Source organism: Podarcis filfolensis (assembly GCF_964270895.1).
Source record: "Podarcis filfolensis genome assembly, chromosome: 13".
Taxonomy (NCBI): domain Eukaryota; kingdom Metazoa; phylum Chordata; class Lepidosauria; order Squamata; family Lacertidae; genus Podarcis; species Podarcis filfolensis.
In genome coordinates, this window is record NC_139615.1 from 10120249 (window position 1) to 10141119 (window position 20871).

Below are 20871 nucleotides of genomic sequence, written 5' to 3' on the forward strand. Positions count from 1 at the left end.
ATGACGTTAAACCTGCAGGGTGCCTAGAGCGACGCAGGAAACGTGGCTCCGGCCAACGAGGGACGGGCCAGAGCGGCCGCGGAAAGGACCGGTGAGCTCTGTAGCCACCGGCTTGCTGGAAAAGGTGCCGGAAAAGGAAATCCAGAGCGTCACTGGACGAGGGAGGGAGGGAGAGGAAGGACAGGGAGCGTGAGAGCAATAGACGTGGCGGCTGTTGAGTGAGCTAGAGTGGCCCCTGGAGAACCTCCAGGCCGGGGCTGGGGTTTAGGGGGGCTTCAGAGCCATGTCCTACGCCTATCTCTTCAAATACGTCATCATCGGGGACACCGGTATGGGCGGGGAAAATGAGGGAGTTTCAGCCTCGGGTCGGGGGAGGGGACTGTGGGGGCGGGGATATTCTTATTTAAGGCAAATAATGTGCACTTTGGTCACCATGTATATACATATACACACACATATATATAGAGAGAGAGATGTCACTATATAGAGTGTGCGACCTTACAACAACCCTGTGACACCGTTGATCCCATTTTGTAGATATTGACCATCTGACACTGTGTGAAAGGACCACTTCCTTGCTCTGGGTTCCCCAACACAAGGCTACAAATCCTGTGCACGTTTGTTTTGTTTCGTTTGTGACATTATTTATAGACCCCCCTTTTTTTTGGCACAGCCCACCCAAGAATGCGTGACGTTTCCTAAAATCACACTAGAATTAAAAGGACAGAACAAAGCACAGTTTTAACTAGCAAAACACAACATCTGCTTGGGAGTAAGCACCACTGAACTCTGTTTACTTCTGAGTAAACATGCATAGAATTGGGCTGTCAGTGTGGGGACCACGGAAAGGCTTGGATAGGTCTGCCTTACATTTTTGGTTTTTTTTAATTCCTCCTCCCTGTACTTCTTAATCGCAGGGATCTTGGACCCAGCTGATGATGCACAGGTATAAAATCGCTGCTGTAAAAAAAATCACTGTCTAAACACATATAACCCATGATGACAGGTTACTACAGTTCAGGAGAATTGTTGCATTATGTTGCAATAATAGTATAGTAATAGTAACAACAGCAGATTTCAAACCCTGTTGAAAGCTGGAAGTGGACAGGGCAAAAAGAAGCATTTTCAGTTTGTTTCTTTTACAAAGAGATACAGTACAGTCATACCTCGGGTTGCGAACGTGACTGTAATCTGAGAGGAAAGCTGGGAAGTGGACACAAATAGGGAGTTGCAGAGGCAAGGTGTCATGAACAAAAGGGTCTCCCTCAACTGATGCCTTGTCTCCGCTGGCTCTCTTCAGTATTCTAATGTAGATCTTTGAGTAGGCTGAACAGCAGTAATATTATCAATTATACACAGTAATCTTAATGCCCAGTCCCACCCTCACCAACCATACACAAGGTTTGGGTAAGATGGTCTAAGCTCAGAAGCCAAGATCCTGCAAAGTCCCCGCAGACCAACCATACTATTTCTTACATATAATCTTACAAGTCTCTCAAACACTGAGACTCCATAAGCGGTTTAGTCATGCTGGCCACAAGACCCAGAAAGCTGTCTGAGGACAAACGCCAGCTCCCTCAGCCTGAAACAAGATGAGCGCCACACCCTATAGCTAAGCTTGACTCGACTTAACCGTCCAGGGCGCCTTTACTTTTACCTTTTTACCTGCCAATATAGAACAGAGAGATGGTGAGATTCAATTGTGCTGTTGATCAAAGCAATGGAAGATGGGAGTGGTTTCACATCTGCTAACCAAATTGTGGAAGTGAAATAAAGGGTCTCTTTTTCTCTACAAGACAGTATGAGTTATTACCTACAAAGCCTTAAAGGGATGGGGAGCTTGGGACACTGCAGGTGTTGCTGGACCACAACTCCCATCCTCCCTGAATATTGTCCTTGCTTTTTTCTGGGGCTGATGGAAGATGGAGTCCAGCAATATCTGGAGGCTCATGGGTTCTCCAACTCTGCCTTAAATGGTCCTTCACATTGTTGCTGTTTAGTCGTGTCTGACTCTTCGTAACCCCATGGACCAGAGCATGCCAGGCACTCCTGTCTTCCACTGCCTCCCGCAGTTTGGTCAAACTCATGCTGGTAGCTTCGCGAACACTGTTCAGCCATCTCGTCCTCTGTCGTCCCCTTCTCCTTGTGCCCTCAATCTTTCCCAACATCAGGGTCTTTTCCACGGAATCTTCTCTTCTCATGAGGTGGCCAAAGTATTGGAGCCTCAGCTTCAGGATCTGTCCTTCCAGTGAGCACTCAGGGCTGATTTCCTTAAGAATGGAGAGGTTTGATCTTCTTGCAGTCCATGGGACTCTCAAGAGTCTCCTCCAGCACCATAATTCAAAAGCATCAATTCTTCGGCGATCAGCCTTCTTTATGGTCCAGCTCTCACTTCCAGAGGTCCTTCACATTAGTGAAGAGCAAAGACATTCTTGTTTAGCCTTGCGTACTTGCCTTTTCTTCCCGAATTATGGATCATGTTGTTTCTGGGCAGTGTTACAAAATTACAAATATAAAACAAATGGAAAAAATAGCAAAACATACATTTAAAAACAACATTGATAAAGCCAGTGTAAGAGCCACATAAAAGGGAGCATGATGGCTGTATAAAGGAGGAACTACTGTATATATGGCGAATAAATGAAGTCTCAAGAGAAAGTGTGGAAATTCTCTCAGTATGTTTGCAGAGGCTTCCATGTAACTTGTACAACTCGCAGGCAGCAAGGCCGCTCCATAGGGCAAAGAAGGCCCCGCCCCACCAACCAATTCAAAATGCTGGTTTTGACCTACAAAGCTTCAGGATCTCAATACCTTAAGAACCGCCTCTCCCCATATGAACTGACTCAGACCCTCTACTTGTCATCCAAAGCTCTTCTCTATGTCCCCATTCCCCGAGAGGTTCAGAGGATGGCAACATGAGAATGAGCCTTTTATGTGGTGGAATGCTCTCCCCAGAGAGGTTCGCCCAGCGCCATCATAACATGACATTAGATGCCAGGTGAAAACAGTCCTCTTTACTCAGGCCTTTGGCCATTAAACAATCTATGGCCTGTTAAATGGGGGGGCTGTTATTACAATTGTCTGATGATTATGCGGTGTCTTATGTTTTTTTATTATTACGCCGCGTAAATTAAGTTCCTAATGTTGTATACTGCCCTGGAATCTTTGGATAAAGGGCAGTATATAAATTTAATAAATAAATAAAATTAAAACAAAAATAAACATCAGTTGGCCCTCTGCCAGCCTCCACCAGGAGAGTACTGCCTGTGGGCTTCCTCCTTGTTGCAGGTGTTGCCTTTGTAGAACTCAGCTGGGAGCAAAGCTAGAGTTAGGTGTGTCTGCTCAACACTGGCATTTGTGGGCCTTTCTCCTTCCATCCTATGGGTCTCAATGGGCACCAGCCGCCATTGATCACAGGATGTCTTTTTTTTTTTTTTTTTTTTGTACAACAGGTTCTGAATTTATTTTCTATTTTTTTTCTCCAAAGGTGTTGGAAAATCCTGCCTCTTGTTACAGTTCACAGATAAGCGGTTCACAGCAGTCCATGACTTGACCATAGGTGAGTCCCCAATGGGCCTTGGGTATTATTTAAGCAGGGTTCCAAACGAGGGGGTGTTGTTGCATGTATTTGGACTGGAGGAACAAAGCTGGGGAGACACAATGCCCTACAGCTGGGTGGTAGGGAGAGAACAGGGGAGCACAGAGGCTCTTTTTCAGCATGTACAGAAATGCAGTCCATAACAATAGCATCATATCTCTCTCTCTCTCTCTCTCGTGTGTGTGTGTTCTTCTTTGGCAATCACTCATGACCGACTAAGATTGTCTTCCATGAACACAGTCTTAACAGTGAGTCCGTAAGTGACTCTGGAGGCCTATTCTGGATCCACACATCCTTCCACAGTGGGGACATAGGTTTCCAGACAGGAGTTAATCACAGTAAGGGTTTGCCAAGCGTGCCTTCCTCTTAGCACGTTTCTCCCTTTCACCCTGAGTTTGAGCATCTTCAAAGCCCACAACACCTTTGGTAAAGGCTGTTCTCCAACTGGAGCACTCATAGGCCAGTGTTTCCCAGTTGTCAGTGTTTATACTACATTTTTTTTAAGATTTGCCTTGAGAGAGTCTTTAAACCTCTTTTGTTGACCACCGGCATTACGCTTTCCATTTTTAAGTTCGGAATAGAGTAGTTGTTTTGGGAAATGATATCAGCCATCCTCACAACATGGCCAGTCCAACGAAGTTGATGTTGAAGAGTTATCGCTTCAACACTGGTAATATTTGCTTCTTCCAATACACTGGCATTTGTTCGCCTGTCTTCCCAAGTGATGTGTAAAATTTTTCGGAGACACCATTGATGGAATCTTTCGAGGAGTTGGAGATGGCATTTTTAAGTGGTCCATGTTTCACAAGCATACAGTAAGGTCTCTCTCTCTCTCTCTCTGTGTGTGTGTGTGTGTCTGTATATGTAAGTAAGTATGTATGTACATACACACGAGAGCCACATAGGCAAAAAGGGTCTCCACTCTCCAGGAGCCTGCAATTTAAAATAAAAGAGTGACACAGAGAGATGATGGGAAAAGCCTGGAGGAATGAATGTGGTTAAGACCAAAGACACATGCTTAGCAGTTTGGATAGCAGGTGGGAATCAGGAGGAAGAAGATAACCCATGAGGATAAAGGGGGATTTGAGCAGGGGCGGAGGAAGGGGCGTGCGGTGGGGGCAGGCCGCCCTAGGTGTCACCACTGAGGGTGTGATAAAATGCCAGGCGGCACTCACCACGGGGCTTACAGTGCGCCCGAACCACACATCTCTTCTTGGAGTGGCACAGTGGCTTGGGCGCCCGCAGGCTCCATGCTACCCCAAACGGTCTGCCTGCCACCTCCCCCTCAGCTGTAGGGCAGCTGAGTGGGAGGAGGCAAACTGACTCCTCAGAGGCCCCACAGAGCGTCCTGCCCTGGCTGGCCCCGCCCCTGGGTGCAGGCCATTCGCTGCCCCAGGTGCCTGATCGGCTTGCTCTGCTGCTGGATTTGAGGACAACGGGAAGGAGAGAAAAGATGCCACATATGTGTCCAAGCCAGGAGTTTCATGTCTAAGGACCAGTGAGGGAGAATGGGTCGCTTATAGGAGCAGAAGACCTTTGGTTGGCTGAAGGTGGTAGAACTGGAAGGAGTTGGGGGAGCGTATTTCACAGGCTGGGTTATAATGAGATACATGGGTTGAATGATATGGCGGGTTGTGGTTGTGGAGAGTTCCTCCCCTCTGAGGTTTCTCCTGCTCTTCCATTTCTCCACCAGGTGTAGAGTTTGGTGCACGGATGGTCACCATTGACAACAAAAAGATCAAGCTGCAAATTTGGGACACGGTGAGCTCCCCTTGAAGCCTTGACCCTTTGCAAATGCGAAGGAACAATCTTGGGGACTGGAGTGCCAAAACAGAGCAAGGGCATTTTAGCTTCACAGGGATCCTTTTGTTTTAGTTGGTTGTCTACCCCCATCTTGGGCATCTGCTCCCAGCCAGTGTTCCAACCTGTTTAGTTTTGTTTTAATTAAGTGTTGACAGGCAGGAAATTATTCCTCCAGCCCTGTTTAACCAACTGCTCCAGGGCTGCAGAGTTGGAAGGAAGAAGAAAGGAACAAATTAGGAGAATAGAGAGGCTGGAATTTCAGGAGGGGGTTGTGGGTCCGAATTTTGGAAAGTGGAGCTGGGAGGGGGATTGAGGGCTAAGGATACCGGGGCACATTTACACCATACATTTAAAGCACTCTTACATCAGTTTAACAGTCGTGGCCCCCCACTGCTCCAAGAATCCTGGGGAATGTAGTTTGTTAAGGGTTCTGCTACAACAACTACAATTCCCAGAGTTCCCTGGAAAGATGGATTGATAAAGCGCTCTGGGAATTGTTGCTTTCTGAGGGGAATAAGGGTCTCCTTGCAGCTCTCAGCACTCGTAACAAACTATAATTCTCAGGGATCTTCGGAGGAAGCCATGATTGTTAAAGTGGTAAAGTACTTTAAATGTATGGTACAGATATGCCCTAAAACAGTTAAAAGGTAAAGGGACCCCTGACCATTAGGTCCAGTTGTGGCCGACTCTGGGGTTGCGGCGCTCATCTCGCTTTATTGGCTGAGGGAGTCATGTGGCCAGCATGACTAAGCCGCTTCTGGCGAACCAGAGCAGCACATGGAAACGCCGTTTACCTTCCCACCAGAGCGGTACCTATTTATCTAGTTGCACTTTGATGTGCTTTCGAACTGCTAGGTTGGCAGGAGCCGGGACCGAGCAACGGGAGCTCACCCCGTCGTGGGGATTCGAACCGCCGGCCTTTTGATCAGCAAGCCCTAGGCTCTGTGGTTTAACCCACAGCGCCACCCATGTCCCCACAGCGCCACCCGTGTCCCTCTAAAACAGTTAGGAGGCCTCTATTCCAGTTAAAATGCCCAGGGTTTCCTGGGAGGAGGGATGGAAAGGGGATGAGTGCTATAGGTGTGGGCATGCTTAGCTAGTAGTTTAGACAGCTCCGTTTTTTTTTGTGCTTCCTGATTGGTTCTCTCCCACTCCAAAGGCTGGCCAGGAATCCTTCCGCTCCATCACTCGCTCGTACTACAGAGGGGCCGCCGGAGCTCTGTTGGTGTATGACATCACCAGGTGAGGACAAGGCTCTCAATGGCTACTACCCATGACGGCTATGCTCTGCCTCCACGGCTGGAGTAATTCTGGAAATTACCCAGGAGAGGAGGGTACTCTTGTGCTCAAATCCTGCCTGTGGGTTTCCCACAGGGATTTGGTTGGCCGCTGTGTGAACAGGATGCTGGACTTGATGGGCCATTGGCCTGATCCAGCAGGCTCTTCTTATGACGTCAGACCGTGGATCTTAGGGTCCGCATGGCTGAGAATGTACTGCACAGAGTACTGCACTTGGGGGAGGGGACAGGGACTTTATGTTCTGCTCACTGCTGGCCCAGATGAGTGGTGGAACTTGCTAGGCTCCCATTCCTCCCACTGCACACCCTGACCTACCTTTCTTGCTCTGTGCAGACGGGAAAGCTTCAACCATTTGTACACCTGGCTAGAAGACGCGCGGCAGCATTCCAGCTCCCACATGGTGGTCATGCTCATCGGCAATAAGAGGTATCCGGTCCTCTTCTGCTTCCTAACTCACCTGCTCCCCCACCCCCACCAGCCAAGGACTCGGGGTAGATCATGGGTAGGCAAACTAATCTCCTTCTCAATCCAGCCCGCGGATGGTCCGGGAATCAGCATGTTTTTACATGAATAGAATGTGTCCTTTTATTTAAAATGCATCTCTGGGTTATTTGTGGGGCCTGCCTGGTGTTTTTACATGAATAGAATGTGTCCTTTTATTTAAAATGCATCTCTGAGTTATTTGTGGGGCATAGGAATTCGTTCATTTATTCCCTCCAAAATATAGTCCGGCCCCCCACAAGGTCTGAGGGACAGTGGACCGGCCCCCTGCTGGAACAGTCTGCTGACCCCTGGGGTAGATAATAGTGAATTGGGATGTTTGTATATTATTTTATGTGTAAATCACCTTGAGGTGGTGGTTTAGCTGATTAGTAAATGAAGTGGAATAAATAAGAACAAGAATATACGTGCATTTGTTTTCGTACATGTTTGCACTGTATTGTGAAATCGCTTCAAGGTGCTTCGTAGGGAGTGATTCATAAATTAAATTATTATTATTAATTCATCTTTCTTGCCTCTCTCATCCCTCAGTGACTTGGAGAATCGGCGAGCTGTACGGAAGGAAGAAGGTGAGGCTTTTGCCCGGGAACACGGCATGGTTTTCATGGAGACCTCTGCAAAGACAGCATCCAACGTAGAAGAGGTGAAGAAAGTCCTGGGTGTTTGCGTATCCCCGCCCCCCCCCGCCCCCGCCCCGTGCCAGTCTTTGTTTCCTTTTGGGCCAGGAAAAGCATTCACATAACTTATCCTGCTTACCGCATGCAGGAGATCATATACTGCTTATATTTCTTATACTGAATCAGAACACTTGTCCATCAAGCTCAGTATTGTCTACACCGGTGGTTTTCAACCAGTGTGCCGTGGCACCCTGGGGTGCCTTGAACGATGATCAGGGGTGCTGTGGGCAACACTGGCCTCTGTCCCTCTTTCCTTCCCTCCCTCCTCTGATGCCGTCTCACGTCTCTGCCTCCCAAAGGCTTGCACAGCTGTTTGTTGCAGCTGCCCTGGCTACAAGCTCCACAGGCAAATGGTGCTTCTGGGGCTGGCCAGGGGGTGCTGGTTGCCAGGAACTAAGGCGGCCTCGGAGTAAGCAAGCAAGCAAGTGGGCGAGGGAGACCAGCCAGCCAGTCCACCAGCTGTTGGGAATGGAGACTAGTGAGAGGCCAGGCAAGCGGGTACTGCGCTGGCCTTTTTTGTGCTTGCTGTGTGCAAGGCCTGCCTGGAAGCTGAGTGCCCGCTGCTGCGCCTGCTGCCTCCCAAGGTAAGGTGCTGGCCTCACATTCACCTTTGGCCAGTCTCCGTTGGGACACTAAGGCTGGGTGTATCCTCTTCCCAGGCCCTGGTGGGCAGTGTGAGGAGGCACTTCTCCTTGGGGGCAGATCAGAGACCAGGGGCAGTGGCAGCGGCTGCCCAGAGGACTCCCAAGCAGAGGGGAGAGGAGAGGAAGCTGAGGGAACACTCCACAAGGGTGTTTGAAAAAGGCCGAGGGGCTGCCAGCTCTGCAGGCAAGGGGTGACATATCTGGCTCCTGAGTCCCACAGGGGTGCCGCGGAAAGAATGTAATTGGCCAAGGGAGCCATGGACTCAAAAAGGTTGAAAACCTCTGGCCTGCATGGACTGAAGGTGGCTTTTCAGAACTTCCAACAGAGTTCTCTCCCAGTGCTCCCCAGAAATGCTGGGAATTGACCTTGTGTATGCAAGACGCATGTTCTGTCACTGAGCTACAGATGGGAAGGTCTGAAGGTCTGAAAGCCTGCTCCTTGGAAGTCCTGCACTGCCCTGGCTTCTGAGGTTTTGACAATCCCCATCCATACAATTTCATGCCCATCTTAGCTGTCATGAGGACCAGAAACTTTAAATGGAAACAGAAGTCCCCATTTAGACTTGTATGACTGGTATTGGAAGCATACAGAGGTTCCTGGATTCTCCCAGGTCCATTTAACTCTGCAGTTTTCCAATTAGGTTGGGGGGGGAAATGTAGCTGATGTGGAGTGGGATGGGGGGAGCCTGCTAGCCTCCTTACCACACCATATCTAGATGATTATTTGTGGGATATGGTTGGGAGGGGGTGCGGAGAGGTGGGGGAAGAACCCAGCTCTCATACAGTTTAGAAAAGCTTCTTTGCCTGATTGCTTGAAGGTAATTCAGGTGACACATGAAGTAACTGTTTACAAGCCCAATCGTGTATTATACGGACAATAAGGGCTCAGACAAGAGGGGATTTGCTGATGCTCAGGTCCATCTTCCTGCCACGGCTAGCTGGCAGCTATCTGTGATACCCAACAGCTGCTGGAGAGTTCATCCTGTACAGCCTTCATTATTAGAATGGTTTGCCTGCATATATTTTGGCATGCATCGTTCCCTCTGGTGGGGACTGAGCAAGCTTAGCAGGGACAGAATGCTGACTGTGGATTTGGAGGAGGAAAACAGAAAAACGGGATGGGTAGATAGTATGGAATGCAGTGCCCTGGAAGAGGGAAAATACATCCCCCTCTGTACTAGTGCCAGACCCATTTCTGTGTCCCATTTTGATGTGCAGGATAGGAACTTGCCTTTATTGCTGTATTATTTTACCCATCTTGCTTGTTTCTTAAAAAAACTTTCCCCCTTCTATCTACTCCTTCCAGGCCTTTCTCCACACAGCTAAATCCATCTATAAAAAGATCCAGCAAGGCCATTTTGATGTTAACAACGAGGCAAGTCAGACCTAGCGGCCTCCCTTGATGGCCCATCAAACCTGTAGCTCAAAATTTTGTGATGGGGCTGGGGTGGGGATTGGCTAATGGCTATGTGTGTCAGTACAAGTAGTTCTCAGATTTGAAAAGTGATTTGTATTAAATTTTAACGCAATAAAACTTGATTTTGTATATTAAGATACTAGCGAACATAGGTAAAAAGTAAAGGTAAAGGACCTCTGGACGGTTAAGTCCAGTCAAAGGCGACTATGTGGTGCGCCGCTCATCTCGCTTTTCAGGCTGAGGGAGCTGGTGTTTGTATACAGACAGCTTTCCGGGTCATGGGGCCAGCATGACTAAACCACTTCTGGCACAACGGAACACAGTGACGGAAGCCAGAACACACAGAAATGCCATTTACCTTCCCACCAGAGTGGAACCTATTTATCTACTTGCACTGGTATGCTTTTGAACTGCTAGGTTGACAGAAGCTGGGACAGAGCAACAGGAGCTCACCCCGTTGTGCGGATTTGAACTGCCAACCTTCCGATCAGCAAGCCCAGGAGGCTCAGTGGTTTAGACCACAGTGCCACCCACGTCCCTAGCGAACATCGAGAGCGGCCTTATACCAGCTCAGACGATAGTCACATTGGACTGTAGTGATAAACCATTGCTTAATGCTACATGAACAAGCCTAGGCTCCTGCTCAGGTCATGCTTTCCTGTCGTCGCCTTTCACATGGCTAGGAGAAGATAGAGAAAGCAAAAGCTTCCCAGCTTAAATGTAACTTGTTGCTTAAATGCAAACCAAGATTATGGTTTGAACATGAACTGTGGTTTTTGTTTTTGTTTGTTAAAACACCTACATCAAACCATGTGCTGGTTGAAACAAAACATAGGGTTAAATCATGTTCCTCAGCTGAGACAAACAATAAACTGTGTTTAAAAGAAGGTAAATGCTTCCAGATTCCTCCTGCTCACGCAGAGAAGGAGAGCAGGGAATGTACCGGCTGGAAGGAGGCAAAGTTCATTCACGCAGCACTAAACCAAGGTTTAGATTAGAGGATTATACAAATTAATGGAGGCTATTGATGGCTCCTAGCCATGGTGGCTATGTTCTATCTCCACAGATGGAGGCAGCAATGCTGGAAACTACAGAAACCCAGTTTCAGACTTTTAAAAGACTCGGTTGAAGGAGTCTCTTGGAGGAAACAGAGCAAGGGTAGTCAATGCTTCGCCCTCCAGATATTGCTGGTCCACAACTCCTATCAACATCTGGAGGGAACAAGATTGGCTACTTCTGGCCTAGAGGGACCGCCTCTTTCTGCGGCTTGCCAAAATGGGCTTGGGCGGTCACAGATGGTATCATTAAAGTGGTCAAAGCAGTCCTGGCTTTCCTTCGTATTATTGTTAACTAAGCCCTTTTATTTCTCCACCTGCAGGGAAACGGCATCAGGATTGGCCCCCAGGAACCCACAGGAAGATCCTCCGCTGGCCACGGTCGTCAGGCCTCTGGAGACCGGTCAGGTTGTTGCTGAATTTCCCCTGAAGTCCATCCAGGCTGGGGAACACACGGGAAGATGCCTCTTCCGTGTCATGCTCTCTTTCTCTCTTTCGGTTTCAGGCACAACACTGGGGGCAGGAATCCTTCAAGCTCACCTTCCCTCGACCTTGTTACACCCTATCTCTGCCCTCCAAATGTTGCCATCCTAGACCTAGAGTTGATTTTGGCCGGTGGCTGTTGGGGTGCTAGTAGTAACTCTTCCAAAAGCCTCCCATTTGAGGACCTCTCTTCACTCCCTCGTAGGCGAATGGTGCTTCCAGGTTCCCTCCTCCACCAATCTGTGCCTTTCCTCCAGCAGTTTCCTCTTCTAATGTTGGAGCTTTCCATTGCCCACACTTTGGGTTCACAGACGCCTTGGCAGAGGAGCTGGGGAGAGTGTAATCCAGGCCAGTCTAACCAGATTTAGATTTTAAGCTCTACTGCACTGTTGTTTCAGCTTTGTATTAAATATTTCCATGTTTGACATTATTCTCTGACATGTCTTCTTCTTCGTCTTCTTTGGTGATCACTCGTGACCAAGTAAAATTGTCTTCCATGAACACGGTCTTAACAGTGAGTCCGTAAGTGACTGTGGAGGCCAATTCTGGATCCACACATCCTTCCACAGTGGGGACATAGGTTTCCGGGCGGGAGTTAATCATGGGGAGGGTTTGCCAAGCATGCCTTCCTCTTAGCGCATTTCTCCCTTTCATCCTGAGTTTGTGCCTCTTCAAAAGGCTGTTCTCCAACTGGAGCACTGGTAGGCCAGTGTTTCCCAGTTTTCCGTGCTTATACTGCATTTTTTAAGGTTTGCCTTGAGAGCGACTTTAAATCTCTTTTGTTGTCCACTGGTATTTTGCTTTCTGTTCTTAAGATGGGAATAGAGTAGTTGTTTTGGAAGACGATAATCAGGCATCCAGACCACATGACCAGTCCAATGAAACTAATGATATCTCTGGCATGTATTTATATACTGGGAGAAGGAAGGAAAAATTGATATATTGAATGGACTTGACTGTTTTGCATCCTGCCATGGCAGCTCCATAACAGAAGCTACCAACAAGCATCAAAACCACTTTCTTTGAGCGCAGTGACATCCTCTTTGCGGGCAAGAGATAGTATCTCTGGCTATTGGAGTAAACAAAGGAATCTACTTTGTGCCTAGGCAGAGGTTTTTAGAATATACATACAATGTATACATTTCTGGATTGTAAAATCCTCAAAGCAGTTTACAAAGAGAATAAGACAAAAGCACTGCAGTAAAAACAGTTTAAAACAACTATGTAAAACTTCTCCCAAAATCAGCAATGCACTTAAAACACATTATAAAACACACTAATGTTCCACATGTCTGTGTAGGTTTCAGAGGGAGTATCCCAGCTGATGGGAATCTCAGGTGGGGAGAATGCTGTTTACACCCAGATCCTGCTTGTGAGCGCCCCATGGGCACCTGTTTGGCCTTTGTGAGAACAGGGTGCTGGACTAGAGGAGCTTTGGCCTGATCCAGTAGGACTTATGTTCATCCTGCTGCTGATCCTTTTAAACTTGAGATGCGAGGAACTGAATGTGGCAACCTACAAAATGCAAGGCATGTGCTCTTCCACTGAGTTATAGTGGGGTGAGGATGCATACATGCCATACATTTAAAGCACACATACTTGGGGGGGGGGGTTAATAATGCGAGCTGTAGCTTAAGGGTGCTGGGAATTATAGATCTGTGAGGGGTAAACTACAGTCCCCACAATTCATGGTGGAGTGTGTGTGTGCTTGAAATGGAAGGTGTATATGCAACCATTGCCTGTTCTGCAATTTATTAAACTGAAAGGGGAGATCTGTGGGTGATTAAATGCAGGGGTAGTCCTTTCTTTGATGGAAGAATGATGTATTTCAAAGGGGTGGGAGTGACACAGTCTGCAGAATGCCAAAAACGCATTCAGAGGTGCTCCTGCATGGGCATTTGTTTAGGGTCAAGATTAAGACTGTGGATTATAAGGGTCCATCCCAGCTCTACAATTTTTATGCATCCTTCCCTAGAAGTAAGCCACATTGAGCACATTAGGATTTATTTCTGATAAACCCCCGAAAGAGTGCTCAGTAAAAAAAGCTCAATACTCAACTTTTTTTTTAAAGGCTCAACAACTTAACAACTTGTGTCCTCTGGACTGTCACTTTTTGAAATATGGCAACCCTAATGGTCCTTCATCATCTTGGAAAAAGATGATCTGGGTATGTTTAGTCTGGATAAGGGGATGCTGAGAGGATATATGATAGCCGTCTTCAATGTCTCAAGGCCATGAATGAATCACGGAGCCTGCAAGTCAAATCCCACTTCCTTGAGATGAAGTACGAAATACCATATGGTTTCACTACTTGAGGGCAAAGAAGAAGAAGAGTTTGGATTTGATATCCCGCCTTTCACTCCCCTTCAGGAGCCTCAAAGTGGCTAACATTCTCCTTTCCCTTCCTCCCCCACAACAAACACTCTGTGAGGTGAGTGGGGCTGAGAGACTTCAGAGAAGTGTGACTGGCCCAAGGTCACCCAGCAGCTGCATGTGGAGGAGCGGAGACGCGAACCCGGTTCCCCAGATTACGAGACTGCCACTCTTAACCACTGCACCACACTGGCTCTCTAAGTCAGATTTACTAGCTTTTATTATTATACGGATCAGCATCATCATATGGACCAAGAGACGGAAAATGGACCAGACAGGCGTGGAATCAGTTCCATGTCCCAAACTGCTCAGGCTCAGTTTTCCTCCTCTGTGAAATGGGAAACTAACCACAGTGGCATGCCCTGCAGGACTGTTGTAAAGGGCAAACAAATAAAGGGCAAAAGCGTATGCATATATCACAAGCAAGGATGCTTTTGCAATGGGGCCACATATCTGGCCCCCCACGCCTCTCCATCCCTCCCAAGATGGCTTCCCCATATAGGTGCCTAACGCATTGCCCGTCTGCCGGGGCGCGGGCCGCGGCAAGATGATATTGCCACCTCTCCACAGGCCCCCATGGTTTAAAAACAACAGCCCTTCAACAATACTGTATATTACTTTTATTTGTACTGGTGGCACGGAATAAATCAGGCGACTTCCTTAGACAGCCTCTCCACGAGCTGGAGGCCCGCTTCCCCCGCTCCCGCTTCCCTTCTCCCCCTCCCCCGCCCCACTCCGGAGAGAGAGAGAGAGAGAGAGAGACTGACTTCCTGGAAGGTTCTCTCAACCTAACGTGCTGCCTGGCCCCGCCCCCAGGCCTCCCGGGTCCTTCGGCGGCGGCCGTAGCCTGGCGGAGGAGCGGTGGGCGTGGCTTGGAGGGCCCCCGAGAGAAGTTAAGTTGCACCGTCCATGCTCGGCTGCCTTGTTCTCTCTTCTCTCTCCTTAGGAGAGGGGAGGGGGGCGGGAGAAGTGGCTCCTTAGAGGGTGAGTCCGCGTGGGGGGAGGGGACCAGGCCCTCAGGTAAGGAGGTGCTATTATATTTTTTCAAATATAAAAAGGCCTTTTCCTCTTTCTCTTCACAAACCCACACGAGCGCGGGGGGGGGGAGGAAGAGGGGGGAGGATTATTATGGGATGGCCCTCTTCACGATGCAGGCCCGATGCGGGGACGTTCCCCTCCCCCTCCCTCCCTCCCCGCCGCCGCCGCCGCTCTCCTACGGCGAGTGAGAGGGACCATTTCTGAAGGGAGGGGGAGGGCCCTTCGCTTTCCGCCCTCCGGGGTTCGCTTAATGGGAAAGGTGGGAGGGAGAAGCCAAACCCAGCTTTTGCAGAGGGGGAAGGAAGAAAAGGCTGCCTGGGTGTATTTCCTCCCTCCACCCCCCTCCAAAAAAAAAAATCCATGTCGCATTCTCTCTTGTGCATTTCTCTCTCTCCCCCGTCCCTGTCGGCTCTTTTATTTTGTGTGTGTTTTCATCGCCATCCGGTTTCTAGTAAAGGTTGGGAAGGAAGGATTGCACCCTTGCTAAAGCCCTTGCACGCACAGGCCGCATCGGAGGAGGAGAGGAAAAGGAGGTGGATTGAGCTTGGGTGAAAAGAAGGGAGCTGGATTTGGGGAGAAAAAGGAGGAGGCCGAGATCTGGGTGGTGGGTGGATGTTGCATCCAGGAAGGGGAATTTCGGTGAACGTTTGTCGAGAGCAACCTGTGTGCAGAGAGGATGGCTCTCCTGCACTGCATGGACCTTTTGCGCGTGTGGGTCGTTCTGTTCAGAAGTTGTGATGGGGTGGGAAGAGTGAGTCCCTTGTTGCCACATGGAGTTTGGCACGGAGTGGGTGGTAGGGTTCCCTGATGTACTGCCAAACAGCAGCAGTCTTCAACATTGTCAGCTCCAGACGCACCTGGAACCTGAGTGTGCATTTGGGGACCAGTTTCTTACACGGTTTTATTGTATATTTGTAGGGCTGCCCATCTTGGAGCAGGCTGTAACTTGGTAGTTCACATGTTTTAGAGCTTGCACGTGGGAAAGGCTTTAAATGCAGATGTGTCGGGTTTTGAAATCAATGAGTGGCCAGGTGAGAAAGTGGATCTACAAGTGCTTGTCAGCTTCCTAGCAATTTGTGTGCGAGGGGGACTTGTCAATGGATGTGTTCTCGTAGACAGAAATTTCAGCCTTCCACATGGCATCTTTTTTTCATTTCTACACATCTGCGTCTGGGAATGGCTTTCATATGTTTTATCACAAAAGTATAGGAGGAAAGCAGTGCAGATGTCTCCTCTGTTCTCTGGTGATACTGACAAGGTCAGAGGAGAGTCTAGTCAGTTTCCACCTATGCTAGGAAGAATTTGCCCATTCACTCCTTTCCCCTGTTGCTTCAATGTTTATGCACAATTGTTGATGCAAAGGCTCTTTTCCTAACAGTTTCAGTTTCTTTGGAGAGTGGAAGTGGGGATAGTGAAAAAAACGGCAGAGGGGTGGGCTGGAATGATACCTGGGCTAGAGAGATTTGCATGCAGCTAATTTTTTTATCGCCATTCTCTCAGACAGAAAGATGATCTTAGGGTGGGACATGTGAAAGTGTGTTTTATTGTGTTGTTTGGACCAGTGATTGGGAAGGAAGAGGTGTGATCTGTAGTTCACAGATTGTTTAGGAAAATATTCTGATGTATTGAGAGTTAAACCGCAGTCCTGAGACATGGGTGTGGAGGGGAGATTTTCTGCAGTGTTCATCAGATGTTTTAGTCTCTTGCCCCATGCAGACTTGGAAACATTTTCAAGGTTCCTGAGAATCAACATTTGATTTGTTAGGCACACAAGTAGCTGAATACCTGATATATTTCTAGTCTTGTTGATCTGTGTTTCTTTCTCTTTCCCCCTCCTCTTTAGAAGGCAGCTGCAACCCTACGCTATTTACTTGGAAGTAAATTCTGTTGGAATCAATGGGATTTACTCTCAGGTAAGTGTAGCTTACAATAGGGGTGGAAGAAAATGTATGTTGGGGAAAGGGCAACTAGGAAGGCTTCAAGCCTTTGCATGTGTTTGAGGGTTGAGCTAATATTGATCAGCCCACATTGTCAAAGATGGTTTGTGGAGGGAAAAGGAAGCAGTGGAACTGAACAATGATTTCAGCTGAGAATGGCCTTTTCAGTTTCAGGAATTCTAATAACTGATTTCAGTGCAATCTTGTACATGACTCCTCAAAAGCAAGTCCCAGTTTGAGTGGGACTTAGTCCCAAGTAAGTGGGTATAAGATTACATCCATTTAACTTTTCCCCATAATATCTTTGAATGCATATTGAGTCGCTTAATGCCAGTGCTTTAGCTTTTGACTTCCACTCTCATGTTCTGAGAGTTAGTATGGTTAAAAAAATGGTGAAAGAATGCATCCCTTTGCCCTGCCCCCAGTCATACTGCATATGGTGAAATAAGGATTATAATCTGCTCTAGTTGTTACGGAGCCGGGGAGTGGTTGTTGTTATGGAACAATTAACATGAGGTGTCTGGGTGGGTGGAATATATTATACTGTCTAAAGGTGTGCATAAGCTGGGATGAGGAAAATGTACACTTGGCGTTCATGTATTTTTTAGTTTGAGGGAAGGGGAGAATCATTTTTTTATAGGCAGTCCTAGAGACCCACCAGAGGTCAGTCAATCCTGGGCATCCTACTATACACATTTTCTCCCTCAGCCAGCTTTTGAGCTGAATATTTTCAGCATTTAATGTTTTGAAAACCTCACTTTCTCTCTGTAGCCAAGGACTGGTAATGGTGCTTCTGCTCTTTGAGATGGGTTGGTCTGTGGACGGCATTGGCTTCAACGTAACGGAGAAGCCAGAGAATGTTGCAACAATTGGGCAGGTATCTGCCATGGGTGGTATAGGGCAGGGATGGGCAACCTGTGCCCCTTCCCAATGTTGCAAGGCTGCAACTCCCATCTTCCCTGATTCCACTGGCCATGCTAATGGGAATTTTAGTCTGACAACATATTGAGGGCCACATGTTGCTCCCAACCTCCTTATTTATTGGACTCATTAGTCTTTTTTTTAAAAAAACACCTTAATTTAAGTTCAAAGCTAATTGCGATATAATGGAAAGCAAAAATTCAAATAATATAAAGTTAAAAATAAACTAAAAGTTAAAAATCTTGAGATACATAAAAAGCAGTCATAACAAATCCCGCCCACTGAAAGAGGCTACAGTGTCAAAAAGTTAAAGACCAAAAGCTTGGCTTTAAAAAAAAAGAAGTTTCCCCCTGGTGCCTAGAAGTAGCTAGTGATGGTGCCTAGCATGCCACCCTGGCCAGAGCATTCCTTAAGTGGGGAGCCACCGCTGAAATGGCCTGGTCTTGTGTTTCCACCATCCAGATTTTCCTCCGAGAAGGCTCACTGAGAAGGAGCTCAGATGAGGAACACAGGGTCTGGTTTGGTTCGTAAGGGGAGAGGAGGCGAGCTTTAGCCCATCATTGATCAGAGTTGTCATTTGGTCTTCTCCACGTGCCCTAATAGTCCCTGATAATTTATTTCCCACAGCTGTTTGGCAAACTGGGGAGCCAGCTGGGCTTTTGTAGGCAAGCAAGGGCATCAAGTTCCTGGGACATTTACCCACTACAAAAGCTGACTGCAACTTCAAAAAGGCCAGCAGGAAATCCCCAAAGCCTCCACAAACACCAACCAGGATTCATCAGGCTTTGAGTGAGGACTATCCTAATATGTCTCCCACAAAGATGTGCTCTTTTGAGCTCCCATGACCTTAAACCAGGGGTGGGAACCTAGTCCTCTCTAGATGTTGCTAGACTACAGCTCAGATCAGTCCCAGCCAGTACAGCCCAATGGTCAGGGATGACGAGGGATTTGGACCAGCATCTGGCGGTCCAATGGTTCCCCAGTCCTGGTTTGGGGATGGCAAGTTCCATCCAAGACTGGCTTCATGTTTGGTGGACCTCCCAGTATGTTTCCAAGCACAATTCAAAGTGTTGGTGCTGACCTATAAAGCCCTAAAAGCCTTGGGCCGGTATAACTGAAGGAGCATCTCCACCCACATTGTTCAGCCCAGACCCTAAGGTCCAGCTCCAAGGGTTTTCTGGTGCAGTTCCCTCACTGTGAGAAGTGAACTTACAGAGAACCAGGCAGAGGGCCTTCTGAGCAATGGCACCCATCCTGTGAAATGCCCTCGCATCATCTGTCAAGGAAATAAATAACTATATGACTTGTAGAAGACACCTGAAGACAGCCCTGTATTAGGAAGTTCTTAATGTTTAGTGTTTTATTATGTTTTTATATGTGTTGGAAGTCTCCCAGAGTGGCTAGGGCAACCCAGCCAGATGGGTGGAGTATAAATAATAATTACATTATTATTATTGTTATTATTTGGATGAAATGTTCTAGCTGGGCACACCACCTCCTTGCTGTTGTGGCCACTGCTCTTTTTGCTTGTCCTCTTCTCTTGCGCCCAGTCCAGACCAACTGTCCAGAAGGAGAGTGCAAGGCAAGAGGGAGAAGGATGTTTAATCTCTGCAATATGGTCACTATTTGTCTGCTTGGAGAGGTAAAGTGACTGGGCAGTGCAGATGGAAGGGGTTCATTTGTCGTATTTCCATTGTGACGTGTTCGCTGCATTGCCGCTCCTTTGGGAGAAAGGGCAGGATATAGATGCAATAAATAAGTGTTGAACAAGGTGACTGGCATGTGACAAAGTTGCTCCTGCCTTGGGGGCAGGGGGCTGGAATAGGTGGTCCACCCCTAACTCAGCAGGAGCATCTTGCTTTCTTGGTTTGCTGGAAGGAAAGCGGGCTGTGTTAATATGGGCTTGCAAATAAGCCACTTGCCTGGTCTACCTAGTGTCAGTTTGCATAAATGCAAAGTGGGATCATTACTGTGTAGAACTGTGATTTGTCATTACTGTTCTGTCATTCCTGTGAAGAACTTGTGCGGGGGTTTGCTCCTGTACTAATTGTAGACAGGGTCACCGATGAGCTATTTTGTGCTGTTCCCTGATAGGTAGCATGTAGTTTTGCAGGAGGGTGGCTTAGCTAGCTTTCTGTCTCTCTTCACAGTGATCCGTCAGCAAGGTAGTTCTTGGGAGCGCAGTGCAGTAAACTCCATCACATTGTCATCAACATACTTAGAATAAAGTATTTTACATGGGTAAAGTTGGTGTCATTTTGTGTCACACTGCTGGCAGGAAATCTGCAGAATTGGCCTTCAGATATAAAGTAACCCACCCACCAACACATATATACTTTTTCTTGACTTAAATATACATTAACACAAGCATTATATGTCCAAATAGATAGCCAAACAAGCTTTGCATTTGTAAGACACATGGTTAAGCATCGAAAGGGCAGTAAATAGTGGATGATGGGTGCTTTATTTTCCTAGCCTTGTGTAAGTGAAAGTCTCTTGGCAACTACAAGGACTCACGGGATCCACTTTCATTGTCCATCTGTTCATCCTTGCACCGCAGGAATATCGCTTAAAAGTCCATGAACTTCTGCACATATCAAGGATTTTGCCAAAACAAAGTTAATGCCAACAGTAATTTCTGACAAGAAATTGTGGGTGCATGGCAAAATCTCTGGCCCATCCTAGTGGGACTTAAGTTTTCTGCACATTTGGTAAACTGACAAGTCCCCCCCCCCCCCGGGAGCCTTCTGCAAATAGGTAGCTTGTGGGGGTGGGTCTCATATAATGGCTGCTTGAAGGAAATATGCTGGCTCACGGCAGCCCCTTAATACTAATATTAGCGGCATCAGTCTTTGCTAAATAGCCTAAAATGGGAAGCAGCGATTTAAAATGTTGGTGGAGAGAGAATGGGGAACACAACTGCCTTCAAAATGCTAGAGTAATTTTTAAAGTGGGGTTTTGTTCTTGCATACGTGTGTGAGTAGAGCTGTTGATGTCTTTCATTGTTTGTCCCCTTTTCTTCTCCAAAGCAGGGGAAAGAAATGAGGCCAGTCCCAGTCTTCCTCTTTAGATTCAGGGGCAAAGATGCTGATGTAGCAATATAGAGCAAATTGAGGTGGGGGGAG

The 20871-nt window shown here is 47.6% G+C and overlaps 2 protein-coding genes across 6 annotated transcripts in view; both read left to right on the forward strand.

Annotated features, from left to right (window-relative positions):
• The first annotated feature begins 105 nt into the window (after positions 1-105).
• RAB2B (RAB2B, member RAS oncogene family) lies at positions 106-11907 on the forward strand. Its single transcript, XM_083581536.1, has 8 exons — positions 106-329; positions 3488-3559; positions 5292-5359; positions 6561-6643; positions 7034-7126; positions 7733-7844; positions 9829-9897; positions 11318-11907. The coding sequence occupies exons 1-8, from the start codon at positions 284-286 to the stop codon at positions 11411-11413; spliced, it is 639 nt and encodes a 212-aa protein (XP_083437662.1). The 5' UTR covers positions 106-283; the 3' UTR covers positions 11414-11907.
• A 2790-nt stretch (positions 11908-14697) lies between these two features.
• Positions 14698-20871, forward strand: part of CHD8 (chromodomain helicase DNA binding protein 8) — a 65657-nt gene continuing 59483 nt past the window's right edge. For 2 of the 5 annotated variants that reach the window (XM_083581346.1, XM_083581350.1), the window contains exon 1: positions 14698-14834. The gene's annotated coding sequence lies outside the window, so the exon portion shown is untranslated. Of the gene's footprint in view, positions 14871-16731; positions 16802-20871 lie in introns of all 5 variants that reach the window. The other 3 variants (XM_083581347.1, XM_083581348.1, XM_083581349.1) reach the window with 3 other exon arrangements.